At 46.5% G+C, this 23,190-nt stretch overlaps 1 protein-coding gene across 2 annotated transcripts in view; it reads left to right on the forward strand.

Annotated features, from left to right (window-relative positions):
* The first annotated feature begins 3,096 nt into the window (after positions 1-3,096).
* Positions 3,097-23,190, forward strand: part of washc3 (WASH complex subunit 3) — a 36,790-nt gene continuing 16,696 nt past the window's right edge. For both annotated transcript variants that reach the window (XR_013498699.1, XM_078219558.1), the window contains exons 1-4: positions 3,097-3,172; positions 6,288-6,386; positions 13,156-13,221; positions 22,507-22,626. Coding sequence is in view for 1 of the 2 variants with exons in the window: in XM_078219558.1 (XP_078075684.1) it covers positions 3,122-3,172; positions 6,288-6,386; positions 13,156-13,221; positions 22,507-22,626 (336 nt within the window). In the remaining variant the exon portion in view is untranslated. The remainder of the gene's footprint in view (positions 3,173-6,287; positions 6,387-13,155; positions 13,222-22,506; positions 22,627-23,190) is intronic.

Here is a 23,190-nt window from a genome sequence, read left to right on the forward strand (position 1 = left end):
GTCCTTACCCGGTCTGGCCTACATGTGACTCCAGAGCCACAGCAATGTGGTTGACTCTCAACTGCCCTCTGAAATGGCTTAGCCAAGGGCAACTAGGTTGGGCAATAAATGCTGGCCAGCCAGGGATGCTCATGTTCCAAGAATAAATTTTTTAAAAGCCCCCCAGATCTGCTCTGCATTTCAGCAAGATCATGGCTAATCTGACTGTGGCCTTAACTCCACTTTCCTGTCAGCACTCCTTGCGCTTCCTTGTGAATCAAAAATCTGTCAAACTTGAATATATCCAATAACCTAGCCTATCTCTAGGGAGAATTTCAAACACAAATGACCCTCGGAGAAAAGAAATTCCCCCTTATCTCAGTCTTAAAAGGGAGACTCCTGATTTTTAAGATAAAAGCAAAATACTGCGGATGCTGGAATCTGAAACAAAAGCAGAAAATGCTGGAAAATCTCAGCACGTCTGACAGCATCCGTGGGGGAGAATGCAGCCAACATTTTGAGTCTAGATGACCCTTCGTCAGAGCTGTCGAAGCTCTTTACAGCCAGTGAGATGCCCAGTCTTCCTTCACCTGGTCAGCCATTGAGAACGTTTTGGACTACACTTTGACATCTCCCCACCTCCAACCTTACTATCACATGTCGCCCCCAGCAGAAGCAAAGGACACCTGATGAAGGAGGTCATTGCAGCACACAAACCTCTCTACCATGTCGAAGTGGGCAATTAACCAAGGGTCTCTTCTGATAATGGTCTTTGGTAAATGGTTATAAGGAAAGAGGCTTCTATTTATCTTTAATGGGGCTACATTTTTAACCTTTTATATTGCAAACAGTGTGTTGAGCTCTGTGCATTGGGAGGTGGGCCTGAGTAAACACTGGGGAGTTCACTTTTACCTGAGATTATGATCAGAAACAGGGGCTTTGGAACATCAATACAGAAGCAGAATGGTGTAAATGTGAAATAAAAAGGAGCAGTGAGTACTCAGTGGCTGTGATGGATTGTCCTCTGCTGTATTGGTTTAAATGCTGTCAGCTCTCTGACCTTCCCCAGACCTGAGGGAGCTGACTGTCCGGATCCCTCTGCAGCTGCCATGTGCCCCCCTGCCCCACTCTGTGCTCTCCCTCCCATTCTGTGCCCTCCCCCCCCACTCTGTACCCTCCCCCCGACTCTGTGCCTCCCCGCACTGTGCCCCTCCCCAGTAAGAAGTCTAACAACACCAGGTTAAAGTCCAACAGGTTTATTTGGTAGCAAACGCCACTAGCTTTCGGAACAGGCTGTCCCAGTGTCATAGAATCCCTACAGTGCAGAAGGAGGCCATTTGGCCCATCGACTCTGCACCGACCACAATCCCACCCAGGCCCTATCCCCATAACCCCATGTATTTACCCTTGCTGGTCCCCCTGACACTGAGGGGCAATTTACCCTGGCCAATCCACCCTAACCTGCACAGAATCATAGAAACCCTACAGTGCAGAAAGAGGCCATTTGGCCCATCGAGTCTGCACCGACCACAATCCCACCCAGGCCCTACTCCCATATCCCTACATATTTACCTGCTAATCCCTCTAACCTATGCATCTCAGGACACTAAGGGGCAATTTTAGCATGGTCAATCAACCTAACCCGCACATCTTTGGACTGTGGGAGGAAACCGGAGCACCCGGAGGAAACCCACGCAGACACGAGGAGAATGTGCAAACTCCACACAGACAGTGACCCAAGCCAGGCATCGAACCCAGGTCCCTGGAGCTGTGAAGCAGCAGTGCTAACCACTGTGCTACCGTGCCGCCCACCAGATGGGTTTTTCCGACAATCGACAATGGTTTCATGGTCAGCAGTAGATTCTTAATTCCAGATATTTTTAATCTAATTCAAATTCCACATCTGCTGTGGCAGGATTTGAACGCGGGTCCCCAGAACATTAGCTGAGTTACTGGATTAATAGTCTAGCGATGATACCACTGGACCATCGCCTCGCCACATCATTTATGGAATGTGGGCGTTGCTGGCTGGGCCAAGCATTTATTGCTCGTCCCGAACAGCCCCCCCATTTCAGAGAACACTTGAGAGTCGACCACATTGCTGTGGGTCTGGAGTTACATGTAGGCCAGACCAGTAAGGACAGCAGATTTCCTTCCCTAAAGGACATTACTGAACCAGATGGATTTTTCCGACAATGGCTTAATGGTCATCAGATTTTTTTTACTGAATTCAGATTTTACCATCTGCTGTGATGGGATTTGAACTGGGATCCCCTGAGCATTACCCTGGGTCTCTGGATTACTAGTGCAGTGATGTCCCGAGGCATGGTACATTGGGGAAACTATGCAGACGCTGCGACAACGGATGAATGGAACACCGCTCGACAATCACCAGGCAAGACTGTTCTCTTCCTGTTGGGGAGCACTTCAGCGGTCACGGGCATTCGGCCTCTGATATTCGGGTAAGCGTTCTCCAAGGCGGCCTTCGCGACACACGACAGCGCAGAGTCGCTGAGCAGAGACTGATAGCCAAGTTCCGCACACATGAGGACGGCCTCAACCGGGATATTGGGTTCATGTCACACTATTTGTAACCCCCACAGTTGCCTAGAACTGCAGAGTTTCACTGGCTGTCTTGTCTGGAGACAATACACATCTTTTTAGCCTGTCTTGATGCTCTCTCCACTCCCATTGTTTTGTTTCTTAAAGACTTGATTAGTTGTAAGTACTCGCATTCCAACCATTATTCATGTAAATTGAGTTTGTGTCTTTATATGCCCTGTTTGTGAACAGAATTCCCACTCACCTGAAGAAGGGGCTTGGAGCTTCGAAAGCTTGTGTGGCTTTTGCTACCAAATAAACCTGTTGGACTTTAACCTGGTGTTGTTAAACTTCTTACTGTGTTTACTAGCCCAGTGACAGTACCACCACACCACTGCCTCCCCCTTTGGACATCTTGTGTGTCCTCACTCACATCCTCCCTGCTGGTCACTCTCCCTAGCGGTCACTCTCTCACTGACCAGTGCTTCTCACAGATTCAGGACTGCCCCCTGGCTCCGCCCACTCCCGGGGTTGTCCTCCCCGCCCCTGCCGCCCGCTTCCTTTCCGGGTCAGGGGTCAGGCGCGGCTTCCGGTGGGCGGGATGGACGCGGATGGACTCCCGCTGGTGGGATCCGGGATCGACCTGACCCGGGTGAGGGGGCCCGGGGGGGTGAGGGGGCCCGGGGGGAGAGATTCCGGGGCCCGGGTGGAAGCCGCGGGGCCGGTGGCTGCCCCCCCGCGCCGCTCCCCCCGGTTGTGTGTTGTTCGGACGCAGCTGTAACGGCAATAGCTTTAAATATCAACCCATCATCTTAAACTTCAACCTTAACCCCCAAACCTTAAACCCCCCCAAACCTTAAACCCCCCAAATCTATTGTCTCTCTAAGCTTTGATCCTAACTTTAACCCCGAATCTTGACCCCCCCCCCCCCCCAACGCACCGTTCTCTAAACCCTAACCTTAACCCCTAATCACTAGGTTGGCACAGTGGTTAGCACTGCTGCTCACAGCGCCAGGGACCTGGGTTCGATTCCCGGCTTGGGTCACTGTCTGTGTGGAGTTTGCACATTCTCCCCGTGTCTGCGTGGGTTTCCTCCGGGTGCTCCGGTTTCCTCCCACAGTCCGAAAGACGTGCTGCTTAGGTGCATTGCCCGAACAGGCGCTGGAGTGCGGTGACTAGGGGAATTTCACAGTACCTTCATTGCGGTACGGTATGGGCGGCACGGTAGCACAGTGGTTAGCACTGCTGCTTCACAGCTCCAGGGACCTGGGTTCGATTCCCAGCTTGGGTCACTGTCTGTGTGGAGTTTGCACATTCTCCTCGTGTTTGCGTGGGTTTCCTCCGGGTGCTCCGGTTTCCTCCCACAGTCCAAAAATGTGCGGGTTAGGTTGATTGGCCGTGCTAAAAATTGCCCTTAGTGTCCTGAAATGTGTAGGTTAGAGGGATTAGTGGGTAAATATGTAAGGATATGGGGGTAGGGCCTGGGTGGGATTGTGGTCAGTGCAGACTCGATGGGCCGAATGGCCTCTTTCTGTACTGTAGGGTTTCTATGTTTCTAATGTAAGCCTACTTGTGACACTAATAAATACAATTTAAAAACATAAACTTAGCTTTAACCCTCTATATCCTGGTATTCTAAATGTAACCACTTTACCCTGCCCCCAAGCATGAATCACTTGTCTTAACCCCTAAACCCCAGCCTTAATCCAGTAACCTCTAAACCTTAAAATTAACCTCTAACCCTGGCCACTAATCCTTTTATGATGTGGAGATGCCGGCGTTGGACTGGGGTAAACACAGTAAGAAGTCTCACAACAGGTTAAAGTCCAACAGGTTTATTTGGTAGCAAACGCCACAAGCTTTCGGAGCGCTGCTCCTTCGTCAAGTGAGTGGGAGATCTGTTCACAAACGGCATATAAAGACACAAACTCAACTTACAGAATAATGATTGGAAGTCGAGTCTTTACAGCTAATCAAATCTTAAAGGTACAGACAATGTGAGTGGAGAGAGCATTAAGCACAGATTAAAGAGATGTGTATTGTCTCCAGACAGGACAGTTAGTGAGACTTTGCAAGTCCAGGCAAGTCGTGGGGGTTACAGATAGTGTGACATGAACCCAAGATCCCGGTTGAGGCTGTCCTCATGTGTGCAGAACTTGGCTATCAGTCTCTGCTCAGCAACTCTGCGCTGTCATGTATCGTGAAGGCCGCCTTGGAGAACCCTTATCCGAAGATCACCGTGACCACTGAAGTGTTCCCCAACAGGAAGAGAACAGTCTTGCCTGGTGATTGTCGAGCGGTGTTCATTCATCCGTTGTCGTAGCGTCTGCATGGTTTCCCCAATGTACCATGCCTCGGGACATCCTTTCCTGCAGCATATCAGGTAGACAACGTTGGCCGAGTTGCAAGAGTATGTACTGTGTACCTGGTGGATGGTGTTCTCCCGTGAGATGATGGCATCCGTGTCGATGATCCGGCACGTCTTGCAGAGGTTGCTGTGGCAGGGTTGTGTGGTGTCGTGGTCACTGTTCTCCTGAAGGCTGGGTAGTTTGCTACGGACAATGGTCTGTTTGAGGATGTGCGGTTGTTGGAAGGCAAGAAGTGGGGGTGTGGGGATGTCCTTGGCGAGATGTTCGTCTTCATCAATGACATGTTGAAGGCTCCGGAGGAGATGTCATAGTTTCTCCTCTCCGGGGAAGTACTGGACGACCAAAGGTACTCTGTCCACCATGTCCCGTGTTTGTCTTCTGAGGAGGTCGCTGTGGTTTTTCGCTGTGGCGCATCGGAACTGTCGATCGATGAGTCGAGCGCCATATCCTGCTCTTATGAGGGCATCTTTCAGCGTCTGGAGGTGTCTGTTGCGATCCTCCTCATCTGAGCAGATCCTGTGTGTACGGAGGGCTTGTCTGTCGGGGATGGCTTCTTTAACGTGTTTAGGGTGGAAGCTTGAGAAGTGGAGCCTCGTGAGGTTATCCGTGGGTTTGCAGTACAGTGAGGTGCTGAGGTGACCGTCCTTAATGGAGATGCGTGTGTCCAAGAATGCAACCGATTCCGGAGAGTAGTCCATGGTGAGTCTGATGGTGGGATGGAACTTGTTGATGTCATCATATAGTTGTTTCAGTGATTGTTCACCATGAGTCCAAAGGAAGAAAACGTCATCGATGTATCTAGTGTATAGCATCGGTTGAAGGGCCTGTGCGGTGCTCTCTCCACTCACATTGTCTGTACCTTTAAGACTTGATTACCTGTAAAGACTCGCATTTCAATCATTATTCTGTAAATTGAGTTTGTGTCTTTATATGCCCTGTTTGTGAACAGAACTCCCACTCACCTGACGAAGGAGCAGCGCTCCGAAAGCTAGTGGCGTTTGCTACCAAATAAACCTGTTGGACTTTAACCTGGTGTTGTAAGACTTCTTACTGCACTAATCCTTTGCCATCAATCTCTAGCCTCTAAACTAAAACTTTAGCTGCAAGTACGAATCTTAAACTGCAATGCTCTGACAAATTGATAATACTGGTTGGTATTCAGTTGCTATCAGTTGTCTCACCGTTATTTTTCAGAGTGGGTTTTATATATTTTTTAGATGTGTGTGTTTATTTGCTGCTCGTTGACTGCACTTTTGGGACCTCCCCAACGTTCCTCCTTCCTTTTGAATGATACTGTTCAGTGCAAGGTTTCTTTTGGTACATTACCCAGTGAACCTCCCTGATCTGGCTTTCAACAATTAGCATAATGTAAAATTAATCTGGGGTTTTTCACTGCAGGTTCCAGCCATCCAACAGAAGCGGACGGTCGCGTTTCTCAACCAGTTTATTGCACACACTGTCCGGTTTTTGAATCGATTTTCAACAGTTTGTGAAGAGGTAATTATAAAATCTGTCCTGTTTTCCTCCTGGTAGATTGACCCAGTCGATAGATGCTTTCCTTGTCTGCTTTCTAGTTTATTATTTGCTTATTGTAGAGAATGGTGTATACTTGGATGATGTTTCTGTTTTCACTGTTTTTTGAATTACGCAGCAAAGTTAACCATACTCGGCAAATTAATTTAATTTAATTCGATGTTCAGGTTGCAACAATGATTAATCTCCATTTTAACAGTAAAACCCTATAAATCTGCATGCTACACCTACAGCTGCATTCCAGCTGTATCGTATCTAACAGCTGCGCACCAGAGTTGGGCACCCACATTTCTGCTCTTTGCATAGATCAGCTATAGTAGTGCAGTGATTAAGATAATGGACCAACAAACTTCAAATCCCTCCATGGTAAGTTGTGAGAATTCAATAATTGTGGTTTAGAAAGAAAAAAAGATGCCTTTGAAAACCCAACTGGATTAACCTTGATTTTTTAAAAATTCTTTCATGGGATTTGAGCATCCATTTATATAGGGGGAGATGGTGGCATAGTGGTAATGTTACTGCACTAGTAATCCAGAGACCCTCTGGAAAAATGGGATCAAATCTCACCACGGAAACTGATGGAATTCATTAAAAAACATAGAAAGTAGGTGCAGGAATAGGCCAGTCGTTCAGCCGTTCGAGCCTGCACCCAATTAACAAATTCTTGAAAGCTTGTCTCAGTAATGGCAACCTTGAAACAATGGATAAAAGAACACCATCTGATTCACTAATCTGACATTCTTGTCTGGTCTTGCCTGCACGTGACTCCAGATCCACAGCAATGTGCTTGACATCTTAACTTCCCTCTGAAATGGCCTAGCAAGCCACCCAGGACAATTAGAGATGGGCAATAAAAGCTGACTTTGCCAATGACACCACATCCCATGAAAAAATACCCATCTCTGATTCCCCTTGAGAAGGTGGTGGTGAGCCATAGTGCTGTTAGGGAGGGAATTCCAGGATTTTGACCCAGCGACAGTGACGGCATGGTGGTATTGTTCCAAGTCAGCATGGTGTGCTTGCTCGGCCATTTCTGGTCATTGTACCAGTCTGACATGAATTATGACTCCACTTCCATGATACTTAAAAGCCTTCTGAGCAACTAGGAATGACCAGGAAATGTTGCCTTAGCTGACATCCCAAATATATATTTAAATATAGGTGCCCACCTTGGTGCCTCTCTGCTTCTGTCGATTCATGACTATTTGTGTATCAGGAAGTCTGGTTTTGGATCTCACAACAAGTAAAGCAATAGAATGAAACTGGTGGGTCTTGTTTTCACTGAAAAATGGGGAATGCAATACTAATCAGATTGAGTTGACTGGGCCATGTGGGCTGCATTGCAGCAGAGGTAGCAGTTTGGAATACTTGTATAAGGTTTTGTTGGTACCGCTGCTGCCTGAGTCAGAAGGTTAGGAGTTCAAGCTGCACTGCAGGATTTGAGCATTTGCTCTACGTTGATACTCCACTGCAGTACCGAGGGAGTGCGGCATTGTCAGAGTGCTGTCTTTAAAATGAGATGTAGATCAAAGTCCCATCTGCCAGCTACGGTGAATGTAAAAGATTTTGTGCCCTATTTTAAAGACCAGGTGAGTTATTCTCAGTGCCCTGGGGCCAATGTTAATCCTTTGATCAACATCACGGAAACAGATTATCTGGCGATTATCACGGCGCTGTTGGTGGGAGCTTGCTGTGCGCAAATTGGCTGTCACGCTTTCTACATTACAGCAATGACGACACTTCAAAAGCACTCATTGACTTTGAGACGTCTGGTGGCCATGGGAAAGGTACACCCATAATGTTGTGTGAGGTGGTGGGTTTCCAGGATTTTGACTCAGCGACAGTGCAGGAATGATGATATAGCTCCAAGTCAGAATGGCATGTGGCTTGGAGGGGAACCTGTAGTTGATGGTGTTCCCATGCTTCTGCTGCCCTTCCAGCTGGCAGAGGTCACGGGTTTGTCGAGGGAGCCTTGGTGAAATGCTGCAGTACATCTTGTAGATGGTGCACACTGCTACTACTGTGCATTGATTATGGAGGGAAGGGTGGTTGGAGGTGGTGGATGTGATGCCAGTCAAGCAGGGCTGCTTTGTCCTGGATGGTGTTGAGCTTCTTGAGTGTTGTTAGAGCTGCACCCATCCAGGCAAGTGGAGAGTATTCCATCACACTCCTGACTTGTGCCTTGTAGTTGGTGGACAGGCTTTGGGGAGTCAGGAGGTGATGATCAGATCCTCTCTTGTTGGAGAATGCCATGAAGGTGCATGTTGCAGCTGTTAATGATGGGGGTGACGGTGGCACAATGGTATTGTCACTGGATCCAGAGACCCAGGGTAATTCTTTGGGGACATGGTTCAAATCCCACCATGGCAAATGGAATTTAAATTCAGTAATAATCTGGAATTAAGCCATTGTTGATTTTAGTTAAAACCCCATCTGGTTCACTGATGTCCTTACCCAGTCTGCCCTACATGTGACTCCAGAACCACAGCAATGTGGTTGATTTTTAAATGGCTGAACAAACCACTCCTTTGTATCAAACTGCTACAAAGTCAATAAACAGGAACTAAAGTGAACGGACCTCCTAGCATCAACCTAGGCACCAGAAAGGACAACAGCAAACTCAGCCCTGTTGAAAGTCCTTACTAACATCTGATGGCTTGTGTCAAACTCTCTGTCATGTCTTACAATGTCCCAGACACCATCACCATTCTTGGGTATGGTCCATCCCACCAGCAGGTATGACCAAAGCACAGTCCTTGTGGAGATAAAGTCCCGGCTTCACCTTAAGGATACCCTTGATCGTGTTGTGTGGCACTATTACTATGCTAAATGGTAGACTTCGAACAAATCTAGCAACTCCCGACTGGGCAACCATAAGGCACTGTGGGCCATCAGCAGAGGCAGCAGAATTGTTCTCAACCACAATCTGTAACCTCATGGCCTGGCCTATCCACTTCACCATTACCACCACGCCAGGCGATGGACCCAGGATTCAATGGACAATGTAGGAGAGCGTGCCAAGAGCAGCATCAGGCATACCTAAAAGTGAGATGTAAACCTGGTAAAGTTGCAACACAGGACTCCTGTGTGCCAAACAACAGAAGCAGCAAGTAATAGATTAATCTGATCCATTGGTATTGGAATTGCTTAGCTCCAAGCTCTGCAAACTTGCCATGTCCAATCGTGAATAGTTAAAGTTTATTGATTAATCACAGGTAAGGCTTGCATTAACACTGCAATGAAGTTACTGTGAAATTCCCCTAGTTGCCACACTTTGGCACCTGTTTGGGTCAATACACCTCACCACGTCTTTCAGAATGTGGGAGGAAACCCACGCAGACACGGGGAGAATGTGCAAACTCCACATAGACAGTGACCCAAGCCAGGAAGCGAATCCGGGAACCCGGTGGTGAACAATTAAATAATTCCGTGGCGGAGGCTCCAGAATATCCCCATCCTCAATGATGGAGGAGCTCAGCACATTACTGCAAAAGGCTGAGACATTCACAACAATCTTCAGCCAGAAGTGCCGAGTGGATGGTTCCCAGCATCACAGATGTAAGCCTTCAGCCAATTTACTTCATTCCACCTGGTATCAAGAAATGATTGAAGGTACTAGAGACTGCAATGACAATGGGCCCTGACAGTATTCCAGCTGAACATCTGTGCTCCAGAACTTTGGGCAGCACGGTGTCACAGTGGTTAGCACTGCTACCTCACAGTGCCAGGGACCTGGGTTCAATTCCCAGCTTGGGTCACTGTCTGTGTAGTGTTTGCACGTTCTCCCTCATGTCTGTGTGGGTTTCCTCCGGGTATTCCAGTTTCCTCCCCACAGTCCAAAGATATGCTGGTTAGGTGGATTGGCCATGGCAAATTGTCCCTTTGTGTCAGGGTGACTAGTTAGGGTAAATGCATGAGGTTATGGGGATAGCGCCTGGGTGGGATTGTGGTTGGTTCAGACTTGATGGGCCAAATGGCCTCCTTCTGTGCTGTAGGATTCTATGATTCTAACTTGAGGCGCCCCTCGCCAAGCTGTTCCAGTACAGTTACAACACTGGCAATTTACCCGGCAAAGTGGAAAATTGCTCGGGATGTCTTGTCTGCAAGAAGCAGGACAAATTCAACCCGGCCAATTAACACCCATCAGTCTTCTCTCGATCTTCAGTAAAGTGATGGAAGACGTCATCAACGACCCACTAAGCACTTGCTTCGCAATAACCTGCTCACTGATGCTCAGTTTGAGTTCCACCAGGATCACTCGACTCCTGACCTCATTTACAGCCTGGTGGGTGGCCACAGTGGTTAGCACTGCTGCCTCACAGCACTTGGACCTGGGTTCAATTCTGGCTCTGGATGACACCGTGGAGTTTGCACATTCTCCCCGTGTCTGTATGGGTTTCCTCCGGGTGCTCCGGTTTCCTCCTGCAGTCCAAGGATGTGTAAGTTAGGTGGATTGGCCATGATAAATGCGTCGGGATGCAGTGGTGGGGTGGAGGGGAGGGCCTGGGTGTGATGTTCTTTCGGAGAGTCAGTGCAGATTCGATGGGTCGAATGGCCTCTTTCTGCACTGTAGGGATTCTGTGGTTCAAACATGGGCAAAAGAGCTGAACTCGAGGTGAGGTGACTGCTCTTGACATCAAGGTAGCATTTGACCAAAAGTGGCATCAAGGAACCCCGGTATAACTGAAGTCATGGGAATTAGGGGAAAAACCTGCCGCTGGTTGGGGTCATACCTAGCTCAAAGGAAGCACGGTGACACAGTTAGCACTGCTGCCTCAGCGCTAGAGACCTGGGTTCGATTCCAGCCTTGAGTGACTGTCTCTGGAGTTTGCACATTCTTCCCGTGTCTGCATGGGTTTCCTCCGGGTGCTCCTGTTTCCTCAGACAGTCCAAAATGCGTAGGTTAGGTGGATTGGCCATGGTAAATTGCCCCTTAATGAGCCAAGATGTATAGGATAGGGGCATTCACGGGGTAAATACATGGGGTTACGGGAAAGTGCCTGGTAAGATGCTCTGTTAGAGAGTCGGTGCAGACTCGATGGCAAAATGGCCTCCTTCACTGTAGGGATTCTATTGAAGGAAGATGGTTGTTGTGGTTGGAGGTCAATCAACTAACTTCCAGACCATTACTGCAGGAGTCCCTCGGTACTGTCCTAGATCCAACCATCTTCAGCTGCTTCGTCTCTGACTTTTCTTCAACCATAAGGTCAGAAGTGGGGATGTTTGCTTTTGATACCATCCACAGATACTGAAGCAGTCCATACTCAAATGCAGCAAGACCTGGACAATATCCAGGCTTAGGCTGACCAGTGGCAAGTAACATTCGTGCCACACATGCCAGGCAATGACCATCTCCAACAAGAGAGAATCTAACCATCACTCCTTGACATTCAATCTCATTCCGTCACTCAGCCCCCCATTATCAACTTCCTAGGGGGTTGCCATTGACCAGAAACTGAACTGGACCAACCCATATAAATACTCTGGCTACAAGAGAAGGTTAAAGGCTGGGAATCCTATGGTGTGTGTGTAACTTGCCTCTTGTTTCGCCAAAGCCTGTCTACTATTTGCAAGGCACAAGTTAGGAGTGTGTTGGATAAGCTCCACTTGCTTGGATGAGTGCAGCTCTAACAACACTCAAGAATTTCAACAGCATCCAGAACAAAGCAGCCTACTTCCACAAATATTTGCTTCCTCCACCACTGAGACACAGTGGCAGCAATGTGTACCATCTACAAGATACACTGCAGGAACTAAGGCTCCCTAGACAGCACCTTCCAAACCCACAAATCACTACCAACTAGAAGGACAAGGGCTGTAGATACATGGGAGCACTACCATCTGCAAATTCCCTCCAAGACACTCTCCACCCCAAATTTAACATATATATAATCATTCCTTCACTCTCGCTGGGTCAAAATCCTGGAACTCCCTCCCTCACAGCACTGTGGGTGTGCTTACATCACGTAAACTACAATGGTTTAAGAAGGTAGCTTGTCGCCACCTTCTCAAGGATAATTAGGGATGGGCAATAAATGTTACCCTCGCCAGCGATGCCCATAAACACATTTTAAAAATATATTCCATGAGAATGGGGAGTTTCTGTTGTTCTCATCAAAAGCTCAATCTCTTTCCCTCTCCTCTCTGTGCTCCCCCAACCCAACAGATCAGCTGGGCATTACTCACTTGGTTGTTTGTTGGGTGCCACTGTATTGCTCTACTGACCAGATGCCAGTCATTGTACTTCAAAACTAATCATAGAATCCCTACAGTGCAGAAGGAGGCCATTCGGCCCATCGAGTCTGCACCGACCACAATCCCACCCAGGCCCTACCCCCACATATTTACCCGCTAATCCCTCCAACCTACACGTCCCAGGACTCTAAGGGGCAATTTTTAACCTGGCCAATCAACCTAACCCGCACATCTTTGGACTGTGGGAGGAAACCGGAGCACCCGGAGGAAACCCACGCAGACACGAGGAGAATGTGCAAACTCCACACAGACAGTGACCTGAGCCGGGAATCGAACCCGGGACCCTGGAGCTGTGAAGCAGCAGTGCTAACCACTGTGCTACCGTGCCGCCCATTGCCTGTACAAACCTTGAGGTGTTTGAAAGACATGATGTGTTAAATCAATGTCAGTGTATTTTTGTTCATAAAGTAAAACCCACTGCATCTTCCCCTTTTTGCAAGTTTCCATTTGTCAGCAGAGTTTGTTTCCTCTCTTGCAGAAACTGGCCAGCCTTTCTCTACGCATCCAGCAAATTGAAACGACACTCAATATTCTGGAGGCAAAGGTGAGCAGAGATTGTCTTTATAGCTGGGAAGTGTCTCAGTATTTCACGCCATGTGCCATGTAACTGATGCATCACCAGTGTATAGTGAAAGCAGATGTACTTGTACAAACCACGTGTCCTTTCTGCCACTATGGTGGGGTGTGAAATGTACAATGGAAGTAACAGATTTGCAGATGAAGACTGTATGCATGTGCAGCAAAATCATTTGCTGTTTGAGATATCAAAATTGCTCTGTAGTTTTGTAAATATTTTGGGAGGTAGTTTCAAATTTCTCTGACATTTCCAGTTGCTCGTTTTTTAAACTTCCTGAGATGTGAGCACCTCCGGCAAGGCCAACATTTATTGCCCATCCCTAATTGCCCTTGAGAAGGTGGTGGTGAGCTGCCTATTTGAACTGCTGCAGTCCATGTGGTGTAGGCACACCCACAGTGCTGAGGAGGAGTTCCAGGATTTTGACCCAGCGACCCAGAAGGAATGGTGACATATTTCATAGTGAGGATGGTGAGTGACTTGAATGGGAACCTGCAGGTGGTGATGTTCCTTTGCATCTGCTCTTCTTCTAGGTGGTAGAGGTCATAGGTTTGGAAGGTGTGTCTTACAGGTAATTTAGAGGTGGTTATGTTCCCATGTGCCTGCTGTCCTGCTATTCTAGGCTGGGCAAATGTAAATAAAGAAGCTTTAATAAGCTATTGCAGTACATCTTGTAAATGACACACATGGTGCACTGGTAATTACTAAGGTTAATTATTGATTTTCTCATTTTTATCATATTTTTCATACCTGATACTTGCTATTTTATAGTCTGTATAGTCTGATTTATCATTGGCTAAATTAGATTGTTGCAATCATTCACTAACTGCTCTGTTTCTGTTTATTTCTGGTGACATTTGTGTATTGTCAGGTTTAGGAATTGTAAGCTTTCATTTGGAATACAATTGTGATTTGTTAGAATCATAAAGGAACATGTCTCAGCCATTCAGCCCCTCAAGCCTGTTTCGTTAAATCATTGAGAAGAATGGACCTATAATCTCTGTAGTTTAGTAAAACGGGACATGATTTCATTGAAATATCTAAATGTTTTGGCGGGTTTGACAGGATAGATGCTAAGAGGCCATTCCCCCTGGTTGGAGAGTCTAGAACTCCGGCTCGCAGTCTCAGGATACGAGGTCAGTGATCAACTACGGTGAGGAGAAATTTCTTTGCTCACGAGGGGTGTGAACTCACAGGAATTCTCCACCCTGTGTTAAATCCAGTCATAGCATGTGATGAATGAGTCTAAAGCTCGTCCTTTACCCCGGGCAGGTTTGTTCACAAGGCAACACAGCAGTGATAGACTCTTGCAGTTCTTCCCACCCCCACTGTTCCAGCTGTGTTTATTTATACTATTTTGGGTTTGACCAATTAACCTAAACAAACTAAGGGACAAATCAAAAGAGCAGTCCCTTAAAGGAATACTGCATCATGTGTTTATTTATAGGTGAGCTCATGTGCCTATCATCTGTCTCCAACAATGTAGTTGCTATACAGTGCAACTGTTGATACATTGGCAGCCAGAGAGCTGTGGATGCTCGGTCTGGGTATCAAGGGACTTGAGGGATATGGGGATAAGGATGAAATTGGAGTTGATGTAGAGATTCAGCCATGATCTTATTGAATGGCAAATGGCCGACTCCTGTTTCTTATGTTCTATATGTGGAGATGCCGGCGTTGGACTGGGGTAAACACAGTAAGAAGTTTAACAACACCAGGTTAAAGTCCAACAGGTTTATTTGGTAGCAAAAGCCACACAAGCCTTCGGAGCTGCAAGCCCCTTCTTCAGGTGAGTGGGAATTCTCAAAATTCTCAGAATTCCCACTCACCTGAAGAAGGGGCTTGCAGCTCCGAAGGCTTGTGTGGCTTTTGCTACCAAATAAACCTGTTGGACTTTAACCTGGTGTTGTTAAACTTCTTATGTTCTAGCCATGGCTGATGGTTATGTGAAATAATTTGACTGGAGCTCACAAAGGCACCTTGACTGTGCTCCCATTTTCTAACCCTCTGTAAACTTGAGATAATCCAAAACTCTGCTACCCGCTTTTAAATTGCGTTCAGTCCCTTTACCCATCAGCCCTGTGCTCCTTGACCTAGATTGTTTAAGCAATACCACTATTTAAAATTCTCATTCTTGTTTCCAAATCCTTCATGGCCTTGACCCTCCCTTTCTCTGTAATCTCATTCAGCCACATTGTCACCCATGTATTCAGCTGTCAGGACTCTTGAGCCCAAAATGTAATATGTGTTGAGCAACGGTTGGATGGGACAAAGACAAAAGGAAGTTCTATGATAGGGAGGAAGGGTAGATTGAATAACAGAAAAGTTGGTCGTTCAGGACTAAAGGGACTGGTGATGGGGCAAGAAAAAGAAACAAAAGCGTCTATAGCAGATGTGCTGCTGTCTGCAACCAAGAATAAGAGAAAAACTGAAATATGGAAAGGAAAAAAAAGATGGAGACAAAGGAGGTAAAAGGGCAAGTGTTACAAAGCTTGCACGATATGGGCGGCACGGTAGCACAGAGCTTAGCTCTGCTGCCTCACAGTGCCAGGGATCCGGGTTCGATTCCCTGTTCGGGTCACTTGTGTGTAGAGTTTGCATGTTCTTCCCATGTCTGCGTGGGTTTCCTCCCACAGTCCAGTTTCCTTCCACAGTCTGAAAGACGTGCTGGTTAGGTGCATTGACCCGAACAAGCGACGGACTGTGACGAGTAGGGGAATTTCACAGTAACTTCATTGCAGTGTTAATGTAAGTCTTACTTGTGACTAATAAATAAACTTTACTTATTTGCACTGGAAGGTGCTGTGAGAAGGGAACGGGGTATTAGGGGTGATAGAGGAGTGGGCCAGGAAATCACAGAAGGAGCGGTCCGTTCGGGAGGCTGAAAGGGGAGGGGGTGGCAAGATGTATGTGCTGGTGACATTGCACTGGGAATGATGGAAATGCTGGCAAATGATCGTTGGTGGGTGTAAGGTGATGACAAGAGGAACCCTATCATGGTTCTGCGAGAAGTGGGAAGTGGTAAGAATGGAACCGTAGGAAACAAGTTAAGGCCTTGTCAACCATTGGTAAGGCCACACTTGGAATACTGTGTGCAATTCTGGTCACCCTATTATAGAAAGGATATTATTAAACTAGAAAGAGTGCAGAAAAGATTTACGAGGATGCTACCAGGACTTGATGGATTGAGTTATAAGGAGAGGCTGAATAGACTGGGACTTTTTTCACTGGAGCGTAGGAGGCTGAGGGGTGACCTTATAGAGGTCTATACAATAATGAGGGGCACAGATCAGCTAGATAGTCAAGATTTTTTCCCAAAGGTAGGGGAGTCTAAAACTAGAGGGCATAGGTTTAAGGTGAGATGGGAGAGATACAAAAGTGTCCAGAGGGGCAATTTTTTCACACAGGGTGGTGAGTGTCTGGAACAAGCTGCCAGAGGTAGTAGTAGAGGCGGGTACAATTTTATCTTTTAAAAAGCTTTTAGATAGTTACATGGGTACGATGGGTATAGGGGGATATGGGCCAAATGTGGGCAATTGGGATTTGCTTAGGGGTTTTTAAAAAAAAGGGCGGCATGGACAAGCTGGGCCGAAGGGCCTATTTCCATGCTGTAAACCTCTATGATTCTATAACCACAGTGGGGAGGAATCCTCATTTGAGGGCAAAAGAAGACATCTCAGAAGTGCTACTGTTGAAGGTTGCATCATTAAACAGATGCAACAGAAATAAAACTTCCAATCTACTGCATTCGCTGTTTACAATGTGGTCCCCTATATAGGGGAGACCAAACATAGACTGGCAGCTGCTTTTCAGGAAACGTCCATAGGAGAATGGAATGGAGTCCTTACCGGGTGTAGAGTGCAAGGAAATGTGATCAAGGAAGCTGTTAGAGTCAGTAAGTTATCAACTAATATCTATTATAAGCCTATCACCAGAAAGGCAGGTACAGAAGTCAAGGAAGGCAAGAGATGGACCGGGTGAAAACTGGAAGCAAAGTTGAAGATGTTTCTCCAATTCATGGTGAGAGCAGTACGCACATAAATTTAATATATAGATGAAAATATTTAAACTTTATGGGTAGGATTTTAAAAATAGGCTGAGAAAGGATATTGAACTTACTGCTGTTCTTGTGAACCGTTTAACTGCTCAGAGTAATGACACTCCAATCTTGTAATAGTTTATGATGAAACTCTAGTGGACTCGAGTAGTCCCCTTAGACACTAATATTGCCATATGTTGATGGAAAAACGTTACTCATTTGAAAGGAACCAGCCAACTGAACGCAATGTTAGTCGGGCTGCACAATTAGTATAAATATTGCACACTGCAATGGAAAAGCAAAATGATTTTGTAGTGCTGAGGAAAGTCTGCTTTCTTTAATTTGTGTCTGTGTATCTATCTCTGTGACTTTCTCTTTTCAGCTGCCTCCCACTGGTGCCGCTCATTCTTTTGACAGCATCAGAATGTTTAAGTTATATTGCATTTTCTTTAAAATTGTTGCTGCAGTGACTTTGCGACAATGATTTTGGTAACTTGCAAATTTGGGCTATTTAAGAAACTTGGCTGGAAAAGTAAAAGGACTGGTTACTGCAGGGAAAAAAAATCCGAGGCAAATCAGTAGGTTGCCTTGTCGAGTTCTTCAATTTGGATTTCGGAAACTCTTGCCCGGTTCAGAATACAACAATTAAGGGGCAATCATAACTTGGGGATGTTGTAGGAAAATGGGAATTTAGATAGTGCTTCAATTTAAGCAAGAATTGCAAAACCAATGCAAACGGAGGGTTGGGGAACAGAAACCCTGGCGGTTTTTAAGGAATTGGTTCAATTCACATTAGGGAAAATGATGCAGAGCTATTCTGCATCACATTAAGGAAGCTGATGGGTGGTTTGGAAGAACAGGCTATATTGATTTTGTTCTTCTGCCCAAACCATTACTAAGTATAAATTTACAAGGGGATTTGAAGGCTTGGAATATTAGGAACATAGAAACATTGAAAAGCTACTGCACAAAACAGGCCCTTCGGCCCCACAAGTTGTGCCGAACATATCCCTACCTTCGAGGCCTACCTATAACCCTCCATCCTATTAAGTCCCATGTACTCATCCAGGAGTCTCTTAAAAGACCCTATTCAGTTTGCCTCCACCATTACTGACGGCAGCCGATTCCACTCGCCCACCACCCTCTCTGAAAAAGTTCCCCCTAACATTTCTCCTGTACCTACCCCCCAGCACCTTAAACCTGTGTCCTCTCGTAGCAGCTATTTCCACTCTGGGAAAAAGCCTCTGAGAGTCCACGCGATCTATGCCTCTCAACATCTTATATACCTCTATTAGGTCTCCTCTCATCCTACGTCTCTCCAAGGAGAAAAGACCGAGCTCCCTCATCCTATCCTCATAAGGCATGCCACTCAATCCAGGCAACATCCTTGTAAATCTCCTCTGCACCCTTTCAATCTTTTCCACATCCTTCCTGTAATGAGGCGACCAGAACTGAGCACAGTACTCCAAGTGGGGTCTGACGAGGGTCTTATATAGCTGCATCATTATCCCCGGACACCTGAACTCAATCCCTCGAGTGATAAAGGCCAGCACACCATACACCTTAACCACCTCCTCCACCTGCGGGGCCGATTTTAGAGACCTATGGACCCGGACCCCAAGGTCCTTCTGATCTCTACCGTACTAAGAGTCTTTCCCTTTATATTGTACTCCTTCATCCCATTTGACCTACCAAAAGGGACCACTACGCATTTATCTGGGTTGAAGTCCATCTGCCACTTCTCCGCCCAGTCTTGCATCCTATCTATGTCCCTCTGTAACTTCTGACATCCCTCCAGACTATCCACAACCCCACCAATCTTCGTGTCGTCGGCAAACTTACCAACCCATCCCTCCACTTCCTCATCCAGGTCATTTATGAAAATGACAAACAGCAAGGGCCCCAGAACGGATCCCTGGGGCACACCACTGGTGACCGACCTCCATTTAGGAAAAGACCCATCTATACACACTCTCTGCCTCCTTTGGGCAAGCCAGTTCTGGATCCACAGGGTAGCAGCACCTTGGATCCCAAGCCCTCTCACTTTTTCTAGAAGCGTTGCATGGGGGACCTTATCGAACACCTTGCTAAAATCCATATAAACCACATCTACCGCTTTCCCTTCGTCAATGTGTTTAGTCACATTTTCGAAGAACTCCACCAGGCTTGTAAGGCACGATCTGCCTTTGACAAAGCCATGCTGAGTATTCTTGAGCATACTAAACCTCTCTAAATGCTCATAAATCCTGTCCCTCAGGATCTTCTCCATCAGCTTACCAACCACTGAGGTTAGACTCACCGGTTGGTAATTTCCTGGGCTATCCCTATTCCCCTTCTTGAAAATAGGAACCACATCGGCACCTCTCCCGTCTCCATCGACCGACTCAAAGATCATCGCCAGAGGCTCTGCAATCTCTTCCCTCGCCTCCCACAGTAACCTGGGGTACATCCCATCCGGACCTGGCGACTTATCTATCTTGATGCCATTCAAAGATTCCAGCACAACCTCTTTGTTAAAGTCCACATACTCAATCTTTTCAGTCCAGCGCAAGCCCGCAGTACATCCACCCAGGTCCTTCTCCTCTGTAAAAACCGAGGCAAAATACTCATTAAGCACCTCTGCCATTTCTACTGGTTCCGTACAGACATTCCCGCCTTCACCTTTTATAGGCCCTATTCCTTCTCGTCTCATCCTTTTACTCTTCACATATTTATAGAACGCCTTAGGGTTTTCCTTAATCCTACCTGCCAAGGCCTTCTCGTGACCCCTTCTGGCTCTCCTAATTTCCTTCTTTAGTCCCTTCCTACAAGCCGTATACTCATCTAGATCCCTATCTTCGCCAAGCTCTCTGAACCTTTTGTACGCTTTCCTTTTCTTCGCGACTAGGTCCCGCACAGCTTTCGTGCACCACGGTTCCTTTAACCGACCAACACCTCCCTGTCTGCTCGGAACGTTGTCCTGTAGAACTCTAGACAGACATTCCTTGAAAAACTGCCACCTCTCTTCAGTAGATTTCCCCGAGAATACCTCCTTCCAATTTACTTATCCTAATTTGCTGCCTTATGTCTTCATATTTCCCCTTACTCCATATAAACGCTTTCCTAGCTTGCCTGATCCTCTCTTTTTCCAATGCAAGCATAAAGGAGATAGAGTTATGATCGCTATCCCCAAGATGCTCTCCCACTGAGAGATCTGACACCTGTCCAGGTTCATTGGTCAGTATCAGATCAAATACAGCCTCTCCTCTTGTAGGTTTGTCCACATGCTGTGTCCAATCTATGTTTGGGAAATTAAAGTCTCCCATCACAACAACTCTGCTATTATTGCATCTATCCAGGATCTGTTTCCCTATCTGCTCCTCCACCTCCCTGTTACTATTGGGCGGCCTATAGAAAACTCCCAGCAAAGTGATCGACCCCTTCCCACTCCGAACTTCCACCCACAAAGAGTCTGTGGACAATCCCTCCACAGCATACACCCTCTCTACAGCTGTGACACTATCCCTGATCAGCAGTGCCACTCCACCCCCTCTCTTGCCTCCCTCCCTGTCCTTCCTGAAATATCTGAATCCCGGCACCTGGAGTATCCAATCCTGTCCCTGAGACATCCAAGTCTCCGTAATGGCCACCACATCACACTTCCAGGCATCGATCCACGCTCTGAGCTCATCCCCTTTATTCACTATACTCCTGGCAAAGTAAACACATCTCAATCCTTTGGTCTGAACTCTCCCCTTCTCTATCCCCCCCGTCCATCCTCCCTCTTGCACTGTCTATAACCCTTCTCTGTTTGCGAGCTAACTTTCTCGCTCCAGGTCACCTCGTCTCGATCCCCTCCCCCTAACCTATCTAGTTATTGTGATGTATTACCGTTTTTTATTATGGTTTTGGTTCCAGGTTTTGTGGAGAGATTTGAAATTTCCTGGTTTTGATTGAATTGTTCAGTCATTGATTATATTCCATGTTTTGAGATTGATTGAAACGCTGTCCATCCTTCTAGTGAATTCTGTAATAGGTTTGAATTTCCAGTGAGGCTGTTTTGAGAATTTGATGTCAATTCAAATAAGGATTTCAGTCATTTTGAAATGATGCAGTAACAGTAATAACATACAAAAACAGAAAATGCTGGAGAATCTCAGCACGTCTGACAGCATCTGTGGAGAGAGAATAGGGCCAATGTTTCGAGTCAGGATAACATACAACTTACGTTTCCCTCCCTTTGCCCCAAAACAAATTATTCTAGGTGTTGACCTTGGCTCAGTGGGTAACACTTCCACCTCTGTGTTAGAGGTCCTGGGTTCACTGCAGAGACTTGAACCCGTGATCTATGCTTGCATTTCAGCTTGGTACTGAGGGAGCGCCGCACTGTTGAAAGTGCCACCTTTGCATAAGACCAAGAACCCTAAATGCCCTCAGATGGCTGCAAAGGATCCTCTGACTCTATTTGAAAAAGGGCAGGGGCATTCCGCCAGTGACTTGAACAAAATCTATTCCTCTTCGAACAGCACCGAAAATGGTTAATTTATTCTATCGCTGTTTATGGGAGCTTGATGTGCGGGTATTGGCTGCCAGGTTTCCAACACTAAAATAATACATGTGCTGCAAAACTACTCTATAGGCTTTGAAGCATTTTGAGGAACATCCTGAAAGGTACTATGTAAATGCACATTTAAGTGATTCTGTGTATGTGCAACATAGATGAACATCTGTTTTTCTGGTTCACAGACAGTCGGTTTTGTAAAACTATTTTGCCTGGCTCAGTGATGGGCTTATAAATCTCATGAAGTTGTGTGACCTAACTCCAAGGTGAGAAATAACAGCAAGTAACAGCACATTTATCGACTGATTTGTGGATCATATAAAGCCAACTTTGAAGTTAATTGACAGTTTGGCAAGTTGCATCTTTTCTGGCCTGGGGATCTTTTGAATGTTAGGTCAGTCATTTCAGAATGGAATTTACTTTGGCATTGTTGAGGGAGACACTGGTGTTCAAACGCTACCCCAGACACCTAAGCACCGAGTGTAGGCTGTCACCTCCGGTGCCAGTACTGACTGGGTGCTGCATTGTCAATGGTGCCAGTCTTCGAATGAGATGTTGATGCTGAGGCCCCAGTCTTCCCCCTCACAGTGAGAGCAGAAGGTGGGAAATGCTTTATTTATTAAGCTGGTGGATTGCACATGTTGGCAGTTTTAACCCATTATTTTATCGCTTGCAGCTTTCCTCGATACCCGGTCTGGAAGATGTCAAAGTAGAGACGACAAACCAGGATCAGAACTTTGCAAATGGTCCATCCTCTGTGACAGCAGCGGTCCAGCAGCAGCCGGCCCCTCCTGAGGTAAGAATGTGATTATTTGTTGGATGAAGTGAGGACCCAGTAAGGAGCTGAGGAGAACTTGTTTATTCATCCAGTGAGTTGCGGTGATCTGGAATGCGCGGCCTGAGAGATTGGTGGAAGCAGATTCAATAGTACCCGTCAAAAGAGAATTATATAAATACTTTAAAAGGGAAAAACTTGTGGGGTTATGGGGAAAGAGCAGGTAATTAAGTAGCTCTTTCGAAGAAACAGCATGAGCATGATGGATGGGATGGTCGTCAGCTGTGCTGCAAGATTTGATGGACACAAGGGATTGGAAGGTTCATGCTGTGATTAGTTGAAGGCATAATGGGTAGTTTTCAAAATACAGCTCAATTGTACGGTCGATGAATTTACCCAAAATATAGACCAATAGGCAATTGAATAATGCAGTTGGAGTTGACTGTTAGACTCCAGGTTAGCAACATCCATGTCACAAATTGCTGGTTTGTAAAAGGACATTGACCAGCTCATTGGCCTACAATATACACTGATTCTAAATTGGACTGAGAGAGTTTAAGCTGATTAAAATCAAGCCTGTTGTCT

The sequence above is a fragment of the Mustelus asterias genome, chromosome 9 (genome assembly GCF_964213995.1).
Source record: "Mustelus asterias chromosome 9, sMusAst1.hap1.1, whole genome shotgun sequence".
Lineage (NCBI taxonomy): Eukaryota > Metazoa > Chordata > Chondrichthyes > Carcharhiniformes > Triakidae > Mustelus > Mustelus asterias.